Source organism: Onychomys torridus, chromosome 10 (genome assembly GCF_903995425.1).
Source record: "Onychomys torridus chromosome 10, mOncTor1.1, whole genome shotgun sequence".
NCBI classification, from domain to species: domain Eukaryota; kingdom Metazoa; phylum Chordata; class Mammalia; order Rodentia; family Cricetidae; genus Onychomys; species Onychomys torridus.
In genome coordinates, this window is record NC_050452.1 from 46,443,151 (window position 1) to 46,469,712 (window position 26,562).

Consider the following 26,562-nt stretch of genomic DNA (forward strand, 5'->3'; position numbering starts at 1 on the left):
TCATAGAAGGAGTTTGGTAATATGCCTTCTTTCTTCTATTGTGTGGAACAATTTAAAGAGTATTGGTATTAAGTCTTCTTTGAAGATCTGGTAGAATTCTGCAGTGAAACCATCAGGTCCAGGCTTTTTTTAGTTGGGAGACTTTTAATGACTGATTCTATTTCCTTAGGGCTTATTGGACTATTTAAATGGTTTATCTGGTCTTGATTTAACTTAGGTATGTGGTACCTATCCAGAAAATTATCCATTTCTTTTAGATTTTCCAGTTTTGTGGAGTAGAAGTTTTTGAAGTATGACTTGATGATTCTCCGGATTTCCTCATTGTCTGTTGTTACGTCCCCCTTTTCATTTCTGATTTTGTTAATTTGGATGCTCTCTCTCTGTCTTTTGGTTAGTTTGGATAAGGGCTTGTCTATCTTGTTGATCTTCTCAAAGAACCAACTCTTCGTTTCATTAATCTTTTGTATTGTTCTCTTTATTTCTATTTTATTCATTTCAGCTCTCAATTTGATAATTTCCTGGCGTCTGTTCCTCCTGGGACACTTTGGTTCTTCCTGTTCAAGGGCTTTCAGGTGTGCTGTCAAGTCACTAGCGTGGGATTTCTCCAGCTTCTTTATGTGGGCATTCAGTGCTATGAATTTCCCTCTTAGCACTGCTTTCATAGTATCCCATAAGTTTGGGTATGTGGTGTATTCATTTTCATTGATCTCTAGGAAGTCTTTAATTTCTTTCTTTCTTTCTTTCTTTCTTTCTTTCTTTCTTTCTTTCTTTCTTTCTTTCTTTCTTTCTTTCTTCCTTAACCCATTGGTGATTCAATTGAGCATTATTCAGTTTCTATGAGATTGTAGGATTTCTGTAGTTTTTTCTGTTGTTGAAATCTAACTTTAAACCATGGTGGTCTGATAGAACACAGGAGGTTATTCCAATTGTTTTGTATCTGTTGAGATTTGCTTTGTGGCCAAGTATGTAGTTGATTTTAGAGAAGGTTCCATGGGGTGCTGAGAAGAAGGTATATTCTTTTTTGTTTGGGTGGAATGTTCTGTAGATATCAATTAAGTCCATTTGAGCCATAACATCAGTTAAGTCCATTATGTCTCTGTTAAGTTTCAATTTGGCCGATCTGTCCAGAGGTGAAAGTGAGGTGTTGAAGTCTCCCACTATTAATGTGTGGGGTTTTATATGTGATTTAAGTTTTAGTAATATTTCTTTTACATATGTGGGTGCCCTTGTGTTTGGGGCATACATGTTCAGAATTGAAACTTCATCTTGGTGGATCTTTCCTGCGATGAGTATGTAATGTCTTTCATCATCTCTTTTGATAGATTTTAGTTTGAAGTCTATTTTGCTGGATATTAGGATGGCTACACCAGCTTGCTTCTTAAGACCATTTGATTGGAAAGTCTTCTCCCAGCCTTTTATTCTTAGGAGGTGTCTGTTTTTGAATTTGAGGTGTGTTTCTTGTATGCAGCAGAAAGATGGGTCCTGTTTTTGTATCCATTCTGTTAGTCTGTGTCTTTTTATAGATGAATTAAGTCCATTGATATTAAGGGGTATTAATGACCAGTGATTGTTCATTCCTGTTGTTATTTTTATTTTTTGGTGGTAGTGTGTGTGTACTTCTCTTCTTTGGTGTTTACTGCTGTGGTGTTATCTATTACCTGTGTTTTCATGGGTGTATTTGCCTTCCTTAGGTTGGAATTTTCCTTCTAGTTCTTTCTGTAGGGCTGGGTTTGTGGATAAGTATTGTTTAAATCTGATTTTGTCTTGGATGGTCTTGTTCACTCCACCTATGATGACTGAAAGTTTTGCTGGGTATATTAGTCTAGGCTGGCATCCATGGTCTCTTAGTGTCTGCATTATATCTGTCCAGGTCCTTCTGGCTTTCAAAGTCTCCATCGAGAAATCGGATGTTATTCTGATGGGTTTGCCTTTATAAGTCACTTGGCCTTTTTCCTTTGCTGCCCTTAATATTCTTTCTTTATTCTGTACGTTTAGTTGTTTAATTATTATGTGGCAAGGGGACTTTTTTGGGGGGGTCTAGTCTGTTTGGTGTTCTATAGGCATCTTGTATCTTCATAGGCATTTCCTTCTTTAAGTTGGGAAAGTTTTCTTCTATGATCTTGTTAAATATATTTTCTGTGCCTTTGAGTTGGTATTATTCTCCTTCCTCTATCCCTATTATTTGTAGGTTTGGTCTTTTCATGGTGTCCCAAATTTCTTGGAGATTTTGGGTCATGACTTTGTTGGTTTTAGTGTTTTCTTTGACTGATGAATCTATTTCTTCTACCGTATCTTCAACACCAGAGATCCTCTCTTCCATCTCTTGCATTCTGTTGGTTATACTTGCCTCTGAAGTTCCTGTTTGTTTACTCAGATTTTCTATTTCTGATATTCCTTCTGCTAGTGTCTTCTTCATTTTTTCTATTTCCCTCTTCAGGTCTTGGATTGTCTCCCTTGCTTTTTCATGATTTTCATTCAAGGATTTATTGTTTTCTTCTGCTTTAATTGTCCTTTCCTCTAGTTTTTTATAGCGTTCTTCCCATTTTTTGTTTGTCTGTTCCTCTACTTTATTTTTGATTTCTTCTATATAAGGCTCTAGCCTCTTCATGGTGTTACTTATAAGGTTGGTTGTTTTCTTCTTCTTCCATTCCATGATGTTCAGGTCTAGCTGTTGGAGAAGGGCTAGGTTCTGGTGATGCTGTATTGCTCTTTATTTTGTTGTATGTACTTCTGCCTTGATGTCTGCCCATCTCCTCTTGTGTTCGTTCTTGGTCTTATCAGTGTACTTGGTCCAGAGAGAGTTGACAGATTTAGGGAGCCTCTCTCTGGTCCAGATTGGAAGCTCTGGGCCAGATGGGAGCGCTGGTCCAGATGAGAGTGCTGGCCAGATAGGAGCTGGGGGGCTGGACTCTGAGTCTTGGGAAGTCCCTGTGGTCTCCTTATTTTGTCCAGATGGGAGCTCCTTTTGTCCAGATGGGAGTTCCTCTGGTCTCTGGTCCAGATGGGAGTTCCAGGGCATGTTGGAAGCTTGGGGCTGGTCTCTGAATCTCAGGAAGTGGCAAATGGGTGTGGGGGCAGGGTGTGGAGACTGCAGTGTCTGCCTGCAGTCTTGGAAAAGGGGAGCCTTCCTGCAGGGCCCGCCCATTGGCAGGAAACTGGGGCCAAGTTGATCCGGTCTTCCAGAGTGGCCTGTGTCCAGCGGTGGGACCCAGGCACAGTTCTGTAGCATGAATCTTAAAGGTACTTGTTAATAAGAACAAACCTGAGGCCAGGTATTGGGGTGAATGCTGGAAGGTCAGAGAAGCAGAACAAGCCACAGTTATCTCTCCTTGCCAGTGCCTCAGCTGGTCTTGTTTCCTCAGATTGGATGCCTCTGAGTCCTCATCCAGAATCTCTATGTTTCTTTTCATATGAAGAATCTATCTCTCCATCTCTCTATCTCTATATCATTTATCTATCTATCATCTATCAATAATCTATCAATCAATCTATCATCTATATATCTATGTATCTATGTATCTATCTATCATCTATCTATCTATCTCTCTGTCATCTTATGAACTCACAAGTAGGAGGGAGTTGAAATGGAGGGGGAACAAGAGAGAGTAATGGTATGAAGAGAAGATAGCATATTTTATGTCATGTAGTATCTAGATTCAGCAACACACATTGCAAGTGTGTTTGTGGGTCTGAGAGAGACAAGGGAACAGAAACATTTGAAGAGAGACAGTAGGAGGAAGATGAGAGTGAGGGCTGTGACAAGGTAAACATGAGCAAATATGTGTTAAATGACACGAGGAGACCCATTATTCCACATGTTAACTAAACGTTAGCATTTTAAAAAGATATATTCACACACACACACGCACACACACACACACACACACACACACACACACAGAGAGAGAGAGAGAGAGAGAGAGAGAGAGAGAGAGAGAGAGAGAAATCTATTCTTAAATGCATTAACATTTGCCACAACTCAAGTATTCAAAAGAAGACAAAGCAGGTGTGGGAAGTTCAAACGGGACCATCACTACCATGTTAGGAGAGCCACAGTGCAGGAGGTGACATTGTTTGGAGCTGGCTTTGTGTTTACGTCCCATTACCAGAGTACTTGTCTCACAAAGGAGAATAGGCAGAAGAGAGTGTTGAAATTCAGTCTAGGTTTATGGGAACTCTTAGCAATGGTGGGTTATGAGTTATGTACTATTTCTCTATGTAGAATGACTTGTAGCTGCAGTAGATATAAGACAATGCAAGGTAGTTACTAGCAATGGCTTTGCTTTTCCTAGAACTATTGAGAAAACTTACTTTTCATTATGTGCAATTATGTTCTTGGTCACGAGGTAAGTGACTAAGGGTCATGTATTAAAATGACAAAAATGGGTGATTATAAAAAAGCAGATCCCAAAATTTAAGCTTATTACCACCACTGTCTGAGTCTGTGACTACCAGAAAGAAAGAGTTCACCAATGTGAGGGTGGAGGCTACTTCTACCAAAACTTCTTGGTAAAACAGACCACTCACATCCTGAGGGGTGGAGCCTCTGGACAGCTTTAGTAAGCGTGTGTGTTAAGAAGAACTCAGCCTAAACTCATGAGAAGCCCACAACTCATGAGAAGCCCACAACGGTGAGAGCTCTTTGGACCCTGTAACAGCCAAGGGACGTGACTTTTCTCGGGTTAGAGAAGGAACAAAATGGGAGCTCTTAAGCATGTGTGCTGTGTCTAAGCTAGGCTGGCTGCAAGCAGGAATAGCCTTTCTCAAAGGGCAGGATATTGGAGCACACCAACATACCCCAAAGGAAAACCCAAAGTTGTCTGTGTTCCTGCTCATCATTGGGGTTCCATAGACCCTGCCTGACTGTACAAATACCTGCATTACCACTGCTGCTCCCACAGCTATCTCACTACCTCTGCACCAACACTCCCTCTAGCCCACTGACCATTCTACAGGCAAATGAGGTTCTGAGGGTCAAAGTCACATCACTTGGCCATTGATTGGCTGTTTTTCTTGTCAGTGTCACAGAATACCTGGCAGAAATGACTTAAAGGAGAGGAAGTTTACTTTGGCTCACGGACTAGAGGACACAGTCCATGATAGTCAGGAAGACATTGGATTGGGTCAGTCTATGGCTGCAGGGTCTTGCAGTGGCTTCTTAAATGGCAGTGAGAGACAGAGGGGGTGGGGGGGGGGAGGGGGCTGAGAGTAACAAGCTGTAGCTCTCAAAGTCTGTTGCTAGTGGCAGACATCTACCATTTAGGCTCTTCTTCCTGAAGGTTCCACACCCTCCCTCAAGCAGTCCCACTGGCTACAGGCCAAGTTTTCAAGCACACAAACCAAAACACAGCGTTTTATATCCAAACTAACTACCAAACACAGCACAGAACAGCTTCCTGCTTCAGAAATGAAAAGTTGAAGGATAGATCAGTTAAGAAACCTGTGGAGTCACAGAGGTAGCAAGGGTTGGAGATGGGATTTGAGCTGGGGCTCTTAACATGTTTGGCAAACTACTCCATGTATACTTAGGTAGGTTTATACACAAGTTCCTATGGGTGTTAGGGTGGGAGAGGTTGCTGGGCACAGTGAGAGAGAGCATGGTCACTGGTTTAATCTTGACTCCGCTTCTTATTTATAGCATGTCATCAGCCGTTATTTATGACCCTATTTCTGGGTTTCTTCACCCAAATATAAGAAATATGGAATTTATGTCCAGGCTCTTAGCAAGAATTAAGCAAATTAATGCACAACATACAGGGTGAGTCCATGATAAGTAGTAAACTCTATGTAATTCTCCCATGAGAATTTGCCCACAAGAATGTGTTTCTTCTTTCTGTAATATTTTTCTATCTTCCTCATCTATCCATCTTTTAGGATTTGGCATAGGCAAGCCTTTCTGATAATTCTAGACAGTAGGCAGTGGCCTCTTTCCCCCACGATGCATGCCAATAGCACCTGAATCTCCCTGGCAGTCTCACATGGGTCAGCTCATGACTACATGCCCTGTGAGATTCAGCGACATTGGGTCAGACACTGTTCACCACTGGCACTGCTACACTCATAAGTCTTCCTGAGGCAGTGTGGGCTCTCTAAATATCTTAGTTACTTGTCTTGTGGCTGTGACAGAAGAACTGACCAAAGCAATTGAAGGGAGGAAGGAAGGGTTTAGTTTTGCTTGCAATTCAGGGGGAAATCCATCACCGCAGGAGCCTGAGACAGTTGCTCACATTGTATACATAGTTAGTAAGAAGAGATGAATGCTGGTGCCCAGCAGGCTTTTCTCCTTTTTATGTAGTCCAGGAATGTAGCCTAGAGAATGGGTCCACCCACAGTTATAGTAGATCTTTCCATGTTAATTAACCCAATCTAGATCCCTCACAAGCATGCCTAGGGATTTGTCTCCTCTGGGATTTTAGATTCTTTCAAGTTGACAATATTAATCATCAGAGTAACTATTCAAAGGTATGAGGATAGGGCTCTGAGGACCCCCAAAGAAGTCTGATCATGAGATCAAGAGTAGACATTTGCGAGGAGGTAATATACATATTGTATGTATATATATTGTGTGTGTGTGTGTGTGTGTGTGTGTGTGTGTGTGTGTGTGTGTGTGCTCATGTAAGCATGTTTGACCTTAAAGGACAGCTACATAGCCTCTTCTCTAAAGAGGGTTGGAGGTTGAATGGACTTTTTAATACACATGACAGCAATGTAAAGACACAAGTCTGTGCGGTAGCCTGCTTGTGTACAGATACTAAGATCATGATATAAACTTTGGGGGGTCAGAAGAGTGTAAGGATCAGGTAGAAGCAGTGCTTTACTCCATAGGTAAGCAAAGTGGAGTTAGCTGCTTCTCAGTGGTCTCTACCTAGTTATCGACAAAGTGAACCTTTCATACAAGTTATCCTTTTACCTTTGAGCGTTTGTTAAAGTGTCCTGCTGTAAACACAGGAAAAGTAACAATGGAAAACATGATGACTACGTGTTTAAGATTTACAGAAGGCTTTGTGGTGAGTGCATTCCATTGAGACACTTAAATGTCATCTGAAAACTGGGGACTATTTCTCATTCTGCTTACCGAAGGACAAATTCTCTTGAGGGATTTCCACTGCTGGGGATAAACGAGTCAGTCACAGTTTAACAGAAATTAATGCTTAGCAAGGAATAACTGCTCTTCTGAATCTGCCACAATGCCACCACTCTATGTTTAGGAGAAATATCAAGATCGCCCTTGAGCACAAACAAAAATGAGCAATAATAATATTGTATAAGAAGTCAGGCTTGACCATGCAGAGGAGCCACTGCATGCTGCAGAAACTGTGATTAAATCTAGACAATGAAGGTCATGCCCACACTCTCCTTCTCCCCTTGCCTGTTGTCATCCTTATTTATTTTCTCTTTAATAAGCTGGCTCTCTCACGATGATGCGAGATGGATGATGGAACACATTTATACTCCCAGAGAATATCAACTTGGGAGGGCCTGGCTCGGCTCTGACGGACAGCACCGAAATGTGAAGTGACTAAACAAATTAGACCTCTGGCCTGGGTGAAGTGATGCGATTCAATGAAGAGCTGTGCATTTCCCGGTAGACAGAAGCATCCATTAGATAAATAGAAAACAGAGAAAGGTGATTAGTTGACAAGGTGCAGTGGAGACCAAGGGCGCCATAACAGATTGTGTCAATTACAAAGCCTGCAAGGAGTGTTGGTAACTCCGGGGACAAAGTACATCTTGAGATTCCTGAGCAGGCAGGTGGTGGTGGGGGATGGGGAGAGGTTAACAGAAATGAAGTGTGCACGAAGAAACGACATGGGAATCTATGCTCTTGCAACCAAAGTAAAAACAAAAATTATAATAAAAGAGGTTAGTAGAACATCTGGGAATATTGGGAGCTAAAGTTGTAAGTGGAGATGGGAGCAGGAGGTGAGAGAAATGAGAGGTAGGGGTAGATGTACAAACATTAAGGATGTATGAAGAAGTCATGTGAAACCCTGTGAGTTTTTAAGCTAATTAAAGCATTATAAAAGAAGGAGCTTGAGCAGAGATGTCCCACAAGTGTAAACAACACTGATCCCTGAAGACATGGGTTATTACATGAAGATGTCACCCTAAATAAGACAGGCTTCTGCTCTTGTTCCAAATTATCCACTGCTGTTAGAAAAGACCTTATTGCTAAAGACATCATGCGTCTGGTTGTAGGACATAGAGAAGTAAGTCTTGGATGAGTCAGGAAATTCTTCTGGCTGGCCGGTGGTCTGTTTCCTATACTTCAGTGCCTGGTTCCATACATGTGAACATATGGGTAGAACTAATTATATTTAGTAGGTTATTTTAAAAGGCATGAAGTTGGGGAGGATATAGGAGATACGTTGGGGGTAAAGTGGGGCTGGAGAGAGCAGGAGATGAATATGACCAAGATACAAATAAATGTTGTATATGGAACAAATAGTTTTATAGTTAACAAAACAAAACAAAACAAGAAAAACGTGTATAGAAGAGACTGGTTTGATGGAGCTTGAAGGCTTTGTTGAGAGAATGTGGAAGCAAGGGAAGAAAAACATTAAGCATCTGTAAGGCCATGCTAATCCGAGGCTCACAAAATTTAATGTAGCCTGCAACTTTGATGCACATAGACAGTGCTGCTTAATTACTTTGCTTAAAACCAGTTTGGGCTTCCTGCCCAAATCTCCATCCCCTGCTTTAGTAGGATGAAGAGGGCTTTTAGTTCTGTCTTGTTAAAACTTAGTTAAGAATGACATATTCATGGAGCCTTTGTGGCAAGCCTTGACTTCCCCGTTGCTCACTAAGATGACATCTAGAGGACCTCACATCCTGAAGGGGAAAAATGGGAGTTCTTGGGCACAGCTGCAGTGGATGCCAAGTGCATATCTAGATGCAGATAGTCAGGGCTGTGTTTGGGGAAGGGGGAGATTATGAACTGGCCATTTCCTGTCAGCTTGGTAGGGGCTGGTATTCTTTAGCTGACCAACCCCCACTTCCCCTGCCCTAGATAAAGAGCCTCCAAGCTTTTGGATCATGCTCCATTCACCCTACTCATCTGACTCACCCCAGGTCATTTTATCCCATTTGATCCTTAGTACCTGAGGGGCATCTCCGGAGAGTTTGACTACACAGTTTCCTGTCATTTTTGACTAAGACTTTGGTGTACCCATTGCAGGGGCAAAGTGTTATAGGGCAATCTCCTTCTAGTGTCTTTTGTAGAGAACAGAGCAAGTGTTCCTGAGAGTTATTGACCTGCATGTTTACTTCCGCTTATCTAACTCACCTTTCTTCTGAAGGAAAGCTCACAGAAAGGAAATGTGGCAAGTCTGTTGAACTCAGGCCCTCATCTCCTTCTAGTCCTTCAATAGCCATGTTGGGTAGATCCTAGCTCTGCCTTCTTAAAATAAAATAACACAAACAAAACCCTCCACCATCTCCTCTATAAATTAGAGCTCCAGAGGCAGCATCTCACAAGACTGGCCAACCTGCCAAAGAGTGTTCAGAAGATCAGAAATAAATGTCTGAGTTTGAGCGCTGAAAACTTACTCCCACCATGGCTGCTATGGGGAGGGGATTTTGAGAGGCATCTAGGCCACGAGGGATCCATTTCTTTGGATAGGTTAAAGCTTTAAAATGGCACTGGCAGAGGGAAGGTACCTCTTCGTTCTTCCACTGCTCACTCTCCCACTGCTCACTACTCCTCCCCAGAGGATGTAGACATCAAGGTGTCATGTTGGAAACAGAAGCTGCATCCTTACCAGGAACCAAACCTGCTACATTCTTGATTTTGGCTTTTCCAGATCATACAACAGCAAAGAAATATTTTTACCTTTCATAAATTAGTCTCAGGTATTCTGTTGCACCAGGACAGGCTACAGTAGTTTTTGTTTTGCTGTATCAAGCCTTCTTGTATTTCATGTAATAAATGCTGTATGAAAATTCTCTCCATCAACATTCCTTCTACACTGGATACAACATAACCCTTAGAGGAGTGGATCTCAAACTATGGGTCATGACCCCTGGAGTTGTTGAATGATTCTTTCACAGGGGTCGAATATCAACATCCTGCATATCAGATATTTCCATTATGACTCGTAACAGCAGCAAAATTACAGTTATGAAGTATCATTGAAAATAATTTTATGGTTGGGGGTCATCACAACATCTTAAAGGTTCACAGCATTAGGAAGTTTGAGAACTACTGCCTTAGAGAGACAAACGCCTTGAGATAACTAGATCAAAGATCTTTTAGGATACTCAGAAAGCCAAGAGAGGACTGTATGACCCTTCTCCATACTTGGTTCCTAGGGAGGAGGAAGAGAAAAGAGTGTGAAAGACAAGGAAGTTAGCATTGCTTGGGTGTCATCATGGGCCAGGCACTCGGTGTTCTTCCACTTAATTCCCACAAGGCTACTGGAAGGTAGACACTGACCCATTCATTTTATGCAGGACTCAGCCACAGGCCATATGTCAAGCAATATACTCAGAGTACAGGACTGGAAATCTGTAGATTTGGCATTTTAACTTTTGAATATATAACAGAAAAAATACATACTGTTGCTTCTATAGTTTGTACATAATGTAACAGGCTGCACTGCACAGTAGCATCAGTGCAGGCAGCTCCGGAATCATATATGTCAATAACAAAGAAATGTGCTGTCAGTTAAAAGATGCTGCAGCATTTATTTGTGTCTTGAATTCTAATTTCAAATGTCATAAATGTACAAAGCCCTGCATCTGAGAATCGATGAAATCTGGTAAGTATTGTTTCAAGGAAGATTGTCTGGGCAGCTGTGTACAGTCTAGACACGAACAACAAAATGACAAAGGCAGAGAGAGGTCAGAAAAAAGCTGTTGGGCTTTCACGCCTAAGCCAGGCAAGGACTTACGAAATGCAAAGAAGATGAGCTTCTGGGAGCACTACAGCAGATGAGTCAAAGGGAGCACTAGCAGCTTGGAGCTAGGCTTAGAAGGGTGGAAGAGTGGATTGATTATGAGCAAGGTGTTTATGTCTAAGAGACTGGGAAATAGTAGCAGTTGGAAAACTAGGTTTAAAAAAAGAGAACAGGTTCTGTTCTGAAGATAGAACATTCAAAACAGAAATGTCCTCATGCAACTATGGATGGTTGCATGATGGTTTGAACGATGCTGTGAAAAAAAAAACAGTTCTGTGCTGACAGAAGGTTAAAGAGATAAAGACTGAGTAAAGAAGGCCACCAAGAGGGCAGATCTAGAGCTGTGCTGCCAGGGACACCAGGGTGGAACCTTCACCAGGGATGAACACCCATTCCATTTGTGTCTTTGAGTGCCAGCTCAATGTCCCCAGGCAAAAAGCAGGCATGGGGTAAGACCTCCCTGCTGGCAGGGGGTGGCTCCATTCATGATTTCCCAGCATTCTTGGGAAGCCAGCTGGCCCCGGGGAGTGAGGAAAGGGTGGAGCCAGCACATGGGGAGGGGTTCTTCTGGGAGAACAAACCAGTCCACTTAATGGCAAAGGCATGTAGGGAAAACCACTTTGGCAGCAGTGTGTAGTAAAAGTGCAAAAGGTAGCCAATGGCATTCATAAGACAGGGGATAGTAACTTAAGATTTAGAAGTAGGAGGGGCTAGTGTGACCATTAGGCGCCTCTTTTGACTTGAGAAAATTTCAAGCAATAATTCTGCAGGCCTCTGACTCGCTAAGGTTTAGTCTTTTTGCATCATGGTCCATAGTCACTGAGTCAAGAGAGAACAGTGCCTTTGAAAGTCGAATTAACTATGTCAAACACTTCAGATGACACATTCTGTCAATGTGATGACCAAATTTAAAATTAGGAAATTTTAAATGACTATTTTGGTTGGTGGACAATTATTTTCTTTATAATTTTCTGGATCCTTATCAAGTATAAATGAGCTTCATTCCCTCCACTGCTCATCTACCTAATTGCTCTTTGTTGCTGTCAGCTGGAAGCCTGTCACTGGGCAGCCTGACCTCTTCCTGCCAGGATATCCCACCAGGGGCTCATTACCATCTAGAACTGTACTGTCCATCCTGGAAGCTCTACTCTCCATATGCAACTGTCCAACCCCTGATAGGAGGCCAGTCCAAACTGGGATGTGCTGTGGTGTAAACTGTACACTAGGATTCAACACTTAGGATAAAGACATTATGTAAAATATCCCATGAACACTTTTTACAATGATGATATGTTTTGTATATGTTAGCTTCAAGTATAATATTAAGTATACATTATCTGCATTAAATACATTGTCAGGATTATCAGGAAATGTGCAGGGTGACTCCTGTTTTCTATACCTCTGCAGAGTTTCTCCATTTCTGTGTCTCACCCTTTTCTCAGCATATTCAGTTCAGTCAACCAGCATTATTATACAGTCCCTATAAGCCAGATGTTATAAGAGATGTTGATAATATAAAGCTCTAGTGACACAGTTGTTGGCTTCTGAGAGCTCACACTTAGTGGAGGAGGGGAATTACAAAAGTGATTGAAATTTCATGTGTGGCATTCTATTAAAAGTCAGGAACAAGGCACTATATACCCCTAAAGAAGAGCTTTCTCTGTTTCTTAAAGAATGGATCTTGGGTTGGAGAGTGGTTAAGAGAACTTACTGAGAAAGCAAGAAGACCTGAGTTTTAGTACCCAGCACCTGACTGAGAGCCAACCATGTATGCCTGTAATTTGACCATTGTAGGGTGGAGACAGATGCATCATGGGAGCTTGCTGGCTGGGCAGGCTAGCTGAGATGGTGAGCTTTGGGTTTAGTGAGTGTCTTAATTAGAGTTTCTATTGTTGGGCTAAAACACCATGGCCAAAATAACGTGGGGAGGAAAGAGTTTATTTCAACTTATACTTCCAGATAAAGTCTATCACTAAGGGAATCAGGGCAGGAACATATGCAGGGCAGAAACTTAATGCAGGGCAGGAACTTGGAGGCAGGAGCTGAAGCAGAGACTATACAGGAGTGCTATTTGCTGACTTTCTCCTCATGAGCAGGCTTGCTCAGTCTGCTTTCTTACACAGCTCAGGCCTGCCTGATGAAGGTGTGGTACCACCCACAGTGGTCTGTGCCCTCACACATCCATCATCAATTAACAAAATGCCCCACAGGCTTGCCTATGGATCAGTCTGGTGGGGGCATCTTTTAAATTGAGATTCTCTCTTCTCAAATTCTAGCTTATTTTCAAGTTGACAAAAAGCTAATCAGGACAACGAGAGTCCCTATATCAAAAATTAACATGGAGAGAAATAGAAGAGGATATGATACACAGTGTCCTTCTACGACCTCTGCTTTGTAGCCACCCCCCGACATGTATGCATTGTACACACACACAGAGTCAGTCAATTAATCCACATTTTCTACTCATTTTCCTAGGGGGTAATTTCAGAGCATGCAGTCAGAAGGAATAGCAGGTATGAACATTCTGGGAGGCATCTGGGGAAATGAATGTAATTTAGAAAGCCCTGGATAGGCTGCCAGTGGGGAAAACTGACAAAATCTCAGGGTGGGCAAGATGGAAGGAAAAGCCTTGAACATCCTGCCAGGAAGTGTAGCGTGTATCTTGTAGATGAAAGAGTCAGATTTACATTTCAGAGTGACCACTGTAGCAACTCTGTGGAAAGTGAATTGAGCAGGTAAGGTGGATAGATAGATGGGAGAGATGAAGGCAAACCAGGTAGCTATGGAGATTTCAAGATGCCAATCCCACAGACTTGAACAAAGGAGCACGATGGGAGAAATATTTAAGGAGGTAGACTCGGAAAGTCTTTGGCATTTACTGGATGGTAGACATACTGGAAACAGTTCACTAATAAATTGATTTTCAGAAGACGTTCTTCAGGAGTGATCCTAAGCTAAGTGGCTGGATTCACATGAAACCTGCCTTTAAATTGGAGGTGCCCTCAGTGCCCAGGTCCATTAAAAACCTCCTTCAGAGATCCTGACATAACTAGATTCATTTTTGGCTCAGTAGGCCTGGGAGGTGTGGGCATCTTTAAGTGAGTTCAGAGGGTAGCAGGGAGGAAGGTTTTGGAGTCATAAGAGATTGCTTCACTGGAAAACAGGGGAGATAAAGTTGGAGAGAGAGATGGGCTTATTTAAAGAGAGACTCCCCACAGGTTCATTTAAAACTTTAAGCAAAAGGGAGTTGATAATACGGCATTTACAGAGGTACAGACAGTGAGTAGACATACTCAAGGAGAATGACCATGTAGCTCTGTGGGATGCACTTCTGATGACATCATTCATGTGGAACAGATCCTGCAAACCTCAAAAGAACAAGTAAGAGTGAGTCTCTTCCTCAAAGACCTCTGACCTCTTCAGGGTAAGGAGACAAGAGACCGGAGAGGGTGCTTGCTGTTTGCTCCTGAGTTACACCAGGGTTGGGGCAGAGGGAATGGAGAGATGTGACAGTGAGAACAGGCGGTGTCCATCTGCAGAAGCATGAGTCCCCAGCACTTACTTATGTTCCAGCACTCCTGTATTTCTCCCAGTTCACCTCTCTCCAGTTGCATCCACTCTGTTTTCAGTAGCTTAAGGCACTGCTCAAATGCTGACAAATCCAATGACCTGGCTGTTGAGATGCGCGCTTGCACCTTTACGTTAGACATCTCGGTTTAGGTGAAAAAATAATACCTTGCCCCATAGGCTAACAGATAAACGGCTTGGAGAGAAATAGATGATTCTTACCATCTTCCTCTGTCTTGTTTAAAGCATAGTCCTGTGGTCTATCAACTGTCGCAGTAAAGATTTTACTCGGTTGCTTACTATGGTGAGCTACCTGCCTGAGCATGGGGAAGCTGGGTACCCTTCTGACCATGGAAGGACCTGATCTAAGTGGCTGCTGTCTTGTTCTCTCTACTCTACTGTGGGTCCTGCTGTGACTGCTGTTTGTGTTTCCTTCTTCCCCATCTCCCTTTGCCACCCTTCTTACCTCTGAGCAAAGCTCTTCAAAGTAACTCACATCATAGCCGCCTTTACTGTCGTCCTTTACATTTCATACATGTGCTTGCATGTGTGCATGTGGGCACACACATGCCACGTGCATGGGTGGCAGTGAGAGGACTCCTTGTGGAAGCCATTCCTTTCCCTGCACCATGTGGTTTCTGGGGATCGAACTCAAGTTGCCAGCCTTGATGGTAAGTGCCTTTACCCACTGAGGCGTTTCTCTGAACCTTTCCTTTCTTACTCACGCAGTAAAATTCCAAGTCCTTGATCATGCCCCATAGCATCCATGATCTGATTTTGATGTCTTCTCAAATTAGCCCTCTTGCCCACTCCAGGCTTACTTATCCTCTTTACCGTTCATAGACTATTCTAAACATTCCTTTTCTCTTTTCAGGCCTCTTTTCTTGTTCCCTATGTCTGGACTCCTCCTCCAGACATCTGCATGATTTTCTCTGTCACTATCTGCAGATATTTGCTTAAATATCATCTTGTCACCAAGTCCTTTCTGGCCACCTGGCCTTCTCTAAGTCCCCTAAGCCATCTTTATTTTTTTCCATACAGCTTTTATTCAATAAGATGCATTTATTACCCCTGGAATTTGCTTATCACCTGCCTCCCTCAACAACATTGGCCCTTCAATGGAGGGGGAATTGTAGGCTCTGTTTCTGTATTTCTAGCACTTAGAATGTCAACCAGTGCATGGCTAGTGTTCAATATACTCCTTTTGAGTGAATTCAATGCATGATTATTATGCACAGATGTAGCTGGAAGTTTTTCTGTGTCCCACGTGGCCTGCAGTCAGGACAAATCTTTCACCCACAGTCCTGCAGTCTTTTATAAAAAAAATCAAACAGAGGCTTAATATTAATTATAACTGTTTGGCCATTTGCTCAGGCTTATTACTGACTAGCTCTTACTCTTAAATTAACCCATACTTCTTATCTATGTCTAGCCATGTGGCTTGGTACCTCTTTTCAGTTCTGCCTTCACATCTTGCTTCCTCCGTGTCTGGCTGGCAACTCCTGATTCTGCTCTTCCTCTTCCCAGCATTTCTTTCGTCTGCTCGCCTTGTCTACACTTCCTGCCTGGCTACTGGCCAGTGTCTTATTAAACTAGTGTACAAGAGCCAGAAGATTGCAGGGAGGACATGTGGCATGTCTTGTCAGGGTCGGGATGAGCTGAGAAGTTTTTCTTAAGGTGGGGAAGTTTACACTTCCTCTTTTTCCATTCACATGTATGCCTGAAGTTTCTATTGAGTCTTCCTGACCTCAGGCACCATCCTAGGATGAGGGATGTAGCCGCCATGAGGATAGACAAGGGCTTCTTATTGTGGAACTTAGACTCTAGTTGGAAAGAGAGAAGAAAGCCAATCTATAAGAAAACAAAACAAAACAAAAATCTGATAGTGGCACACACTATATAGAGAGCTAAAATAATGTGGCTTTAAAAGGACATGTGGGGTTGACTTTAGGTCCTGAAGTATGTACCTCTAAAAAGTGGACGGCAGAGGAATGGTGAGAAAGTACTCCTGTGAAGAGGAAGGGGTGAGAATTCATGGCACAGAACATGGCCAGGGCCAACTTAAGAGGGGGGTGGTCTTCAAGGTTTGAGAACTACAGGTGGTACATACAGTTGCAGTCAGATAGCAGGGGAGAGAGATCTGAGATTAGATTGGAAGAGCCCTAAGATCGAGCAGGACCCAGCAGGCAAAGATGGGAAGAACCAGCCAAGAAAGAGGGGTGGGTAGGAGAGAAACATGGCCAGGGGAGAAAGCATCCCAAGCAAAGGACTGTGGGAGCAGAAGAGGCTTTTGTGTCTGAAGGACTCTGAGCCTTGTTTCTCCTAGGCTCACTGCATAACTGAAGAAGAGCCAGTTTTTCATGAATTCCCTGGGACCATATCTTGTTGCAGTTGAGGAAAGAGAACAGTTCCCTAGAAAACATACCTTCCAGGAGAAGATGCATAATTAACTGCCCACAGAGAGCTTGTGTGTGGCACAAGGTACATTCTTGGAAGATTCAGATAACACGCGTTTGGGCTTCTGCTATGCTAGCAGCTGGGAAGCAGACGCTACTTGGTGTATTTGGCTCTAAGCTCAGCACCATCTCACAGGAACCCCATTCCCATGCCTGGTATAGATGCTGTACTCTAGCATGGGCGGGCAAAGGCGCTCTGGGGTTGACATCTGCTCTGTGCTCACTGCTGTGGGCACCCACTTCCATCCCGCACCTCACTGAGGGCTGCAGCCTGCCAGCCATCAGTTTACTCTGTGGGTCCTTTTGAAGTTTTCCTCATGTGTAGTGGGTAGCCATCCCAGCATTGGCCTGGAAGTTCCAACCCCCACTGAGGCTTTGGTAATGGTCACACCCACAAGGCGGGGCAGAGGAGGAAGCGGAAGACGAAGGATCGGGAAGTACTCACTCTCTTGGTTCCCGGACTCTGGACGCGGGAGGTAGACCGAGCAGAGTTCTCCAGAGAACACCGCCGGACTGCGCTATACCCTTGCCAGACCCTGTAACCTACCCCTTCATTTGTAAGTTACCCCACAAAATAAACCTCCCTTTTAACTACGTGGAGTGGCCTTAATAATTTAACCAATATCTGGCGCTCACGTGGGGCAAATTCCAAAGGCCTAGGCGGCTCCCTCCCTCAGCCTCCTCCCCGGCTGGCGGGTACCTAAAACCGCCTGCAAAGTTTACAAAACTAGCTAGCTCTAATTTACAAAACACACCTTTATTCCTTTTACTTTCTTCCTTTGCTGATCCCGGTTGGTGCCTCGTTTTTTTGTGGAGGCTGTTCAACACCTCCCTCCGTCTGCGGATAGAAATGATGTACCGCAAACTCAAAGCCCCAGTTAACATGCCCAGACACTTTTCTCTCCCTGAAGTAATTGAGTCCCCCCAAAGAATGCCTAAGTCCTTGGGAATCTTGACAGGTTGGGGCGTTTGTAACGACTGGGGAACTGTTATCAGTACGGCCAGAATCCCCAGAGAAGGCACTGCTGAAGTCATGTCAAAGGATTTAATTTAGGTTCCCGTTTATCAAGTAAATGGTGACTTATGGGTAGCTGTTCAGTGTGTGTCATAATGGCTCACTGCTGACTGACAATGTTTGCTAAGATTGAAGCCATTTAGAGGTGATTACTTCCGAAACCATATTTGAAATCATCATGAGGTGTACTGAGATAAGCTCTTTATCCAGGAGGTAACAAATGGAGGGTGAAATTTTCTTCCTCTAACAATGGCGTGTGATGTACTCTTCTCCCTTGAAGCCCTCTTACATATTCATCACCTGACATGTAAACACGAAGTTGAGAGCACCTGACACTTAAGAATTCCACGGTAAATGAGGCTGAACATCTCTGAATAACTAATATTGTTTGCTATAGAAGCCACCGACTTTAGGTTTTGGGTGTCCAAAATACATCCAGCATTTTTCTATCATGTGGCAAAATAAATAAATAAATAAATAAATAAATAAATAAATAAATAAATAAAAAAAAATTGCTGGGGTTGGTGAGTTTTAGTAACAATGTGCATAGTTACTGTCTTTGAAGGAGTTACTGTCTTTGAAGGACCAACACACGCACAGGGGGTGGGGTTAGTCAAAGGTACCGCAATGAAACACGTAGGGAAGAAGACATCCTCCACACAAGCACAAACTGATAGGCAGGGATAAGGCAGGGGCAGGATGCCTGCTTGCTGAAAGGAAGTCCTGGAAAAGTTGATCCTGATTTTAGGTGCAACACATTCTGGAAGTTTCAGCAACTTTCATCTTTGTTGGTAAGAATAGAGACTAGGAAAAAGCAAATATATATATATATATATATATATATATATATATATATATATATATATATATATATATATATATATATATATATATATATATATATATATATATAGTTTGAAGAAAAATACGAGAAATACCAGGCAGAGTCCAAGAAAGGGATGCATAAATATGAAATTGTCTACATTAACTAAGTCATTTCCATTTTTTTCATGCATTTCTTTTCTCATATTTAAAGAAAGAAAAATAATCTGGGAATTAAAATTTGTCTTTGTAACACCTTTATTGTGATAAGAAACCAACACTGCCTGATAATGGAAAAAGAGGAGACTGTTACCTGAAATTCCAACCCATAGTTTTCTCTGCAGAATTCTCGAAGTTTGGGATACACGGTTTCTCTTAGTGCCTGACGCTCTGCTCCGGTGTCTATAACAGAAAACAAACATGTGCCAAGTGAGTATGCTGACATACATATTAGTCCTTGGAAAATGAAGGACTAAACAGTAATATAAATGCAATCAAGATGGGGGCCTCAGGTGTGATGTGATCTTTGGCTGCTGGGTTATTTCTACAGAGATCCATCCAGTAGGCCTGTGCAAAAAAGCCCAAGGGATGGATGATAACCTCAACTGCCAGCTCTCTGTGGCCAGCAAGGCTGAGAGCTTAGAGTTGATTCTTCATGCCCAGGTAGGTGTTTACACTTTTCCATATCCATGCCCTACTGTCTTTGGAGGAAGGAGAAGGAGGCACTGTTGGGCTAACAGATGTGTGAGCTTAATACATCACAAGGATTTAAAAACATACAGATTGATTGGTTTAGTTATAAATATGCAAATATCTGGACTATACTATTATTTCCTATAGTGTTTAGAAATAATTCAGCTTTTTACAAACCTAAGCGCAGCATCCATGTAATCAGCACAATATTTAGGAATAATACATGATGGAAACCACTATTAGCAACTATCAGATCTCAGTGTCTGTAGAGTCAGTAGGCCAACTGTTTAACAGGATGATATCTCTCACCAGAGCTTAGGATGTCCTGCTGTATCACAGATAGGAATTGTTTTTATAAATGCTGTATCACATAGGAGCTCTGAAATAAAATATTTTTGTTCCCAGTTATTAAGAAATACAGGAAGCAATAGAGAACCTGAAACTAGAAGAGTTGCTCAATAAACATTATGTATTTAATTTTAAACATTTTGCACAGATATAGAGATAGATAGATAGATAGATAGATAGATAGATAGATAGGCAGATAGATAGATTCCAAAGCTTTCTATGTTGTTGAATGCCAAAATTCTGCCATTAGTGGTGACCTCCTTGAGATTCTTGCTGCCAAGAGTCTGTTGCTTGCTTGCCTGACTTAAGTAAACACAAGAATCATAGTCTTCAAGAACTGGGTTAATGTGGTATCTCATGGAAAGCATATTTGCTAAATGTACCTCAATCCCAGCTACAATGCAAACTGTCCACACATCTCATTTATAACAAAGATAATAACTTAAAGAATATCCTTGTTATTCTCCAGCACATCTGTCCATGAAAACTCAGCCATATGCTGTGCTGACCTACCCTATTTTTCCTACTCTTCTCAAGCCTATTTTGAGAAGCAAATAACTAATTATGGGCCTAAAATGCAGCTGTAGCTCTGCAACATGGCAGAAGCCAGTGTTTCCAGGGAAGCCTGAAGCAGAGGAATACAAGGTTTGCAGATAAATTGTGACCCAGGCAAATAGGGTCTTTTCCCACCTTAGAGCCAATGTGGTTCAGAGCCTAAAGGGAAAGAGGATGCAGGAGGACCACACTGAGCAAGTCCTGTGGTGTCACAGAATTGCTGGAGGCCACACATTAAGCTTTTGTATGATTTATGTAATCTTGGGATCAGAAACCCACTATCCCTTGACCTATTTTGAAAGCTGAAAACATTAACTTTGTAATAAAGCTGATAGTAGTTAATATCTCTTAAAAGCCTTAGCAGATTTTAAAAATCAAATCACTGAAAGGTCATTTAAAAAAATAAATCCTAGCTGGGTGTGGCCTATGCCTTTAATCCCTGCATTTGAGAGGTAGAGGCAAGTGGATCTCTACAAACTCAAGACCAGTATGATCTTTTTACACATAGAGTTCCAGGACATCCAGGGCTACAAAGAAAGACCCTGTCCCCCAAATCCAAAATATAAACAAATACTACAGTACATGGAAGTCTGGAGCTATTATTAAACAAGGGTTATCGCCATGAAAATTTAAAAATTGATGTTTGATGAATGAAATAATTATGTTATGATATGAGGAACATTGAAAATCTGTTATTGTAATTCTTTTTTAAATTTTTTAAAAGATTTATTTATTTATTATACACACAGGAGAGGGTGCCAGATCTCATTACAGATGGTTGTAAGCCACCATGTGGGTGCTGGGAATTGAACTCAGAACCTCTGGAAGAGTAGTCAGTGCTCTTAATCTTTGAGCCATCTCTCCAGCCCCTATAATTCTTATTACTTGGTGTTAAGAGTTTGACGTGCAATAGCCAGGAAGAAAAGAGTAATATAGGAGCTACTCACTAACATTTATTGAGTACTTATGGCAGTCGGTTAGTGTGCTGACTAGTTAATTCTGTGTGCATTTTCTTAAGCAATTTCTAATGATGGTTCTGTGGAAAAGTAACATTATGTGTGTTTTCCTGTTTTTAATTAGAAGGAACCAAATGGTAGAAGGGTTAAGAAAGATGCCCTAAGTTACATGGTCTTTAAGTAGTCAAACTCAGACTTGAATTCATGCAGTAATACCAAGGATTCCTTTGCTTTAACAACAGAAACAGACTTCTGTGAAAATAATCAATAAGGGATGTGTGAAATAAAAAACAAAACAAAACAAAACAAAACAAAAACCATTGAAGTTAGAGACCTTGCTTACCATGAATAAGGCCCTGGTTTCATCCCCAGTCCCTCCAAGAACAACAGTAAAAAAAATGTCAAGTTTATAGTATGGCTTTCTCTTTTGGAGTCAGCAGGCCTAAAATCCAACCAGAAAGTGGTTGGTTACCCCCGTAACTATTATGCATTGTTGCACCAGTGGGCTCATCTTGCTTGGCAGGTAGGTGTTGTAACCCATAAGTTTGTGACAGTTTGGTTGGCCTCTTCATGACTTTTCTTCCTCAACAGCCTGCATGTCACTTTCTGTTATGGTCAAAGCTAGCTAGCAGGGAGGAACCTTTGAGCTCAGTTGCAGCTTGAGTTCTCTGTCCTATGTAGTGTCTTTGGCAATAAGGTCTTACCATCTAATTCTAGTGGGCAATCAATAGCCATGACAACAGCCTGTACTGTTCTTCAGGGAGTCTGGGGTCTCACTGACCAATAACTCACTAGAAGGAATCTCATACCTGGCACTGTTTAGTAACTTATAGCTTCTGGGAGCACCAGCATCTACCCATGGTCCTCAGGGTACCTTCCTTCAGACTCTCTCTCTCTCTCTCTCTCTCTCTCTCTCTCTCACACACACACACACACACACACTATATATATTTATACATTTTATACATATGTTTTGTGTATGTATTCTTTAGATATTTATTTGTGTGTGTGTGTGTGTGTGTGTGTGTGTGTGTGTGTGTGTGTGTGTGTGTTGCCTGCATGTATGTCTGTACATTATGTGCTGTGCATGCCTAGTGACCATGGAAGTCAGAAGACAGCATTAGATCTCCTGACACTAGAGGTATAGACAGTTGTGGAATATCATGTGGATATTGAGGATCAAAACTAGGTCCTCTGCATAAACAACAAGTGATCTGAGGGGTGGGGCCATCTCTCCAGCCCTAAACTTATATTTTAAAATTAACGTTCAAAATAGTATGATTCCATATGGCTTTTTCCTATGTCCTTAGTGCTGGCTAACCATGCTCCCCATCTTCCCTGTTTCACAGCTACTTCCATATCATTTGTGTTCTACTATCTTCTCTCCCTTAAGACCTCCTCTCTTCCCTTTTAACTTCCTGGTTGCTATAGGCACTCCAAGTTAAACACAGAAATCTAAAAGTTTGAAGTTAAGCTTTGCATATGAGAACTTGGAGCTTCTGTTTTTCTAGGCCTGATTCCAAGGAAAAATTCATGCATGGGACTAGAAGCCTGGTCAAAAGCCCATGGCTAGGAAGGTCCTACATCCTAGGGAAGAGTCTATCACAGTTGTTTTGCTATATGAACACGGTATCAAACTGTGTTCTAAATATTCATGTTTATACCTGTGGATTAGTGCTGCTCTCAGCCTTGGTCAGAGATGCTCCTTCTTGACGTGGAAATTAGTTAATCCTGAGATTTCTAACTGGTGAAACTGCTGCAAGTAAGGGGTTGTTGAGTTCTTGGTCCTTAACAGAACATCTGTATCATCCCTTCTAAAGACCAGGGAAACATCAGAGAGGGCAGAAAGCAGAAGACCCAAAGCGTAGGAAGGAGGGCCATGAAGTGCCTTTTTCTCAGCATGACATGGCTGTTTCACTTACAGTGCCAGTATCTACCTGCACAAAACAGCCCATCTGGCGCTTGGAGGGATGTCTCAGTATTTAAGAGCACTCATTACTCTTGTAAAGCTCCCATGTTTGGTTCCCAGGACCGACATGGTGGCCCACAACCATCCATAACTCCATTTCCAGGGGATCCATTGGCCTCTTCTGACTTTTGTGGACACCTTGCGTGTATGTGGCACACATACATACTTGCAGACGACACACTCAGTCACATAAAAAAAAGACTGAGTCCATCAACATTCCATCATGGGTTAGGGAGGGGCTTGTAAGTCTCTACTCATCCCTGAGGAACTTTAGACAGTTAATGGTTGGGCTAAGGGGATGTGTGTGATGTTCCTCAGTGGTAGCCATTGATAAGTTTTCTTGATCAAGCAGATAAATTCCCACCCATGCTCAGGATGCCAACTCTAAGCAAACACAGTGGGTCATAAAAAAATAAAAAAGACAGGAAAACAGGAAGGAAACTTGAGAAAATAAGGGGTTGGTGGGAGGAAAAGGGGAGAGAGAGAGAGGAGGAGGACAATGGTGAAGACCATGGTCATAGTCCACATATATGTAGTGAGATTATGAAAGAATAAAAAGTTATTTTCCCTCTAGGATATACTTTAACAGCCAGATCAATAGTAAGCTCTCTTATTCTCCTCTTAAAGCCTCAATTAATCTACTTTCCTCACCCCTACTGGTTACAAGTCAAAGTTTCTCATTTGGACTTTGTCCCTTTTCCATATTGGAATCCTCCAATACATACACCACAGTCTCCAACTGATCTTTTCAAGTGTAGTTCAGATCACATGTCTTTGGTTGAATACTCTTTCTTGCCCTAAGCTTATCTCCCATCTCTTACATTCATGTCATCCCCAGTGTTGGCCTTCACTGTCCCTGAGTTAGACTTCCACACTGGATCTTTGCTCCTGCTGTGTCCTGGAATGCCTCACCTGGTCCTGTGATCAGCTCATAACCCTTTGTGTTATTTAAGTGCCAGCCTTAATGCTCCCTTCTCAGAGAGGCATTCCTGGAGCACTGACTACAGAAGCCAATGTGTATTCTTTGGACTTTCTTTTGCTTCATCTCTGTAGTGATTTATAAGTGATTATGATTATGAATCCACACATAAATCAGTAAAAATGTAAACTAAGGGGTACCATGACCCTGCAGTTATCCCTAGAAAGGCTTCCTTTCTGCTTTACAAGTCTTTGGTGGACATATGTAAAAGCAAGAGAATGTGAAATTTTGTAAACTATATGGCAGAGTTTAAATATTTAATGTCATCAGGTAAATGAATAAATTGAAATATGGATTTCCTTTCTGATTTGTGAGTTTCTGGTGGGATATGAATGTGTTTTTGTTAAGTTATTTTAAACCTTTCTAAATATGTGAAGGAAGTGTGTGAATGTATCTAATAGGCATTCAACATCCTTCTATCACTAAAATGACTCAGATTTTCCTACATTTATATTAATATATGATGACTAAATCCGGAAATGGAAAGTAATTAAGATAGGATGGATTAATTATGAGGGTTGACAGATAAGCTCACTTAATTAAATAAAAAGGCCCTGATTCACACCAACAGCAAATCTGGAGGGTTAGTAATTAAAAATATTTGAATGTCACAGGCAGGTAAAAGGAACTCACAGAATCTCATGGATCAAAAAGGACCTCAAAGTGTAGATCAGAGGCAAGGTGCTTTATGATTTATTTTTCATACATAGTCACTGGGTTCCCTAGGCCTCTGCTCAGTTCATCACTTCTTTGAAAAGCTGCATTTACATTGTGGCTCCAATAATAATTAGGGTTTGAGAAGCTGCTTTCTAAATAGTTCCTGGGTGATTTTGGAGCTAATAGAGGCCTGTGTGCAGTGTTTGAATTATCCACAGGAAGCACACTAGTTGGGGAGAATTATTAATCAAGTTTTATGATCTTTGGACCATGTTGATTTTACCCCAACAAGAGGTAAGATTAATTTCTAGGCTTATTGAGTACTGAAACGACCATCCTGGATGGGAACCTCACATGGTTCCTGCCTCATCCAAACTTGAGTCCAAGGACATTAGATCAGGTCATTTTTCCAACCCTGCCAGAGATCAGAATATCTGTTCAGGACCCACCACACATACTGAGCTAAGAGAGGCCTGGCTCCAACGTTTCTGGTAGGTGAGAATTCTGCCACTGAGTCACCAAAGCTTTCCTATCTCTAAGCTTTCTGTACATAGGCTGTTTCCTGGATTCTCTATTGTATCCTAGCTCATGAGCTGGTGATTCTTCAGGGAAGTTTGTATTAGCTTCTTCAAGTACTGTTCTTTCTTGATGGCCTTCTAATAAATCATCCACACCCAAGCAATCACTCAACCTTTCTTGTGCCACTGTTAATACACCATGTCAGTTTTGTGCCATAAATGTCTTCTGAATTTGATCTGTTCCACACCTTCCCTTTTTCAACCAGAAGAATCCAAAGCCTCTCATGTCTCTAAATTGTTACCTGCATTTTTTTTGGGTACCATTTCCTGATGCAGTGTGTGACAACCAGAGATAAAGCCCAAGGCAAAAAAAAAAAAAAAAAAGCAAAAGCTACATTGATCATCTAAGACCTTAATGAACATTGGTGGTCCAGAGGCTGAAGAGCAGAATGCTTAGCAATTGGAAATGTGTCTTCTGGCTGAGTTCCATTTTCTATTGCCATTTACCATGAGTCTTCTAGACATGTTTTCATGCTACTTGACCCTGAGGTCTGTCCTCACACAAGCTGCTTTTCCTGCTCAGAAGCTTGTATCACACCCTCTGTATGTGGCTGGCCTTTATGAGTACCAGTTAAAGACAACACACTTTGTTACTTCTTGCTAGGGTCAGACAGACCTTCTCCAGAGCACCCACAGCACTCTGCTTATCCCTGTAAGACATCACATACTGATCTCTTGTAATTTAGTGTAATTAAGATTTTTTAGCTATTTCCTCCATTAAACTGTGAATTCAAAGACAGTGTATTTCTCATTCATGTTCACATTATGGAAATTAGGGCAGATTCCAAGGCAATCAATATTTGATAAATGACTATACAAATAGATGCTATTGTAATAAGAATGTTAAAATAAACTAGAACTTTTTTCTTGGAAATGTTAGCATAGATCAAAATCCCATGTTACTTCTAAGTAATAGCAGGTTACATTGATGGTATTATTAATCATCCATGGATCTGGGCTGATATGACAAAGTAGACAATAAGATGGCACTACAAAGACCACAGTGGGTCCTCTTTCTAATCAGCAATCCTCACACTTGACAATGTCACCAGAAAAACAACTTACAGTT

The 26,562-nt window shown here is 41.8% G+C and overlaps 1 protein-coding gene across 1 annotated transcript in view; it reads right to left on the reverse strand.

Moving 5' to 3' along the window:
* Nwd2 (NACHT and WD repeat domain containing 2) overlaps positions 1-26,562 on the reverse strand; it is a 165,167-nt gene that overhangs the window by 77,410 nt on the left and 61,195 nt on the right. The window contains exon 2 of the mRNA XM_036201341.1: positions 19,072-19,160. Coding sequence (XP_036057234.1) covers positions 19,072-19,160 — 89 coding nt within the window. The remainder of the gene's footprint in view (positions 1-19,071; positions 19,161-26,562) is intronic.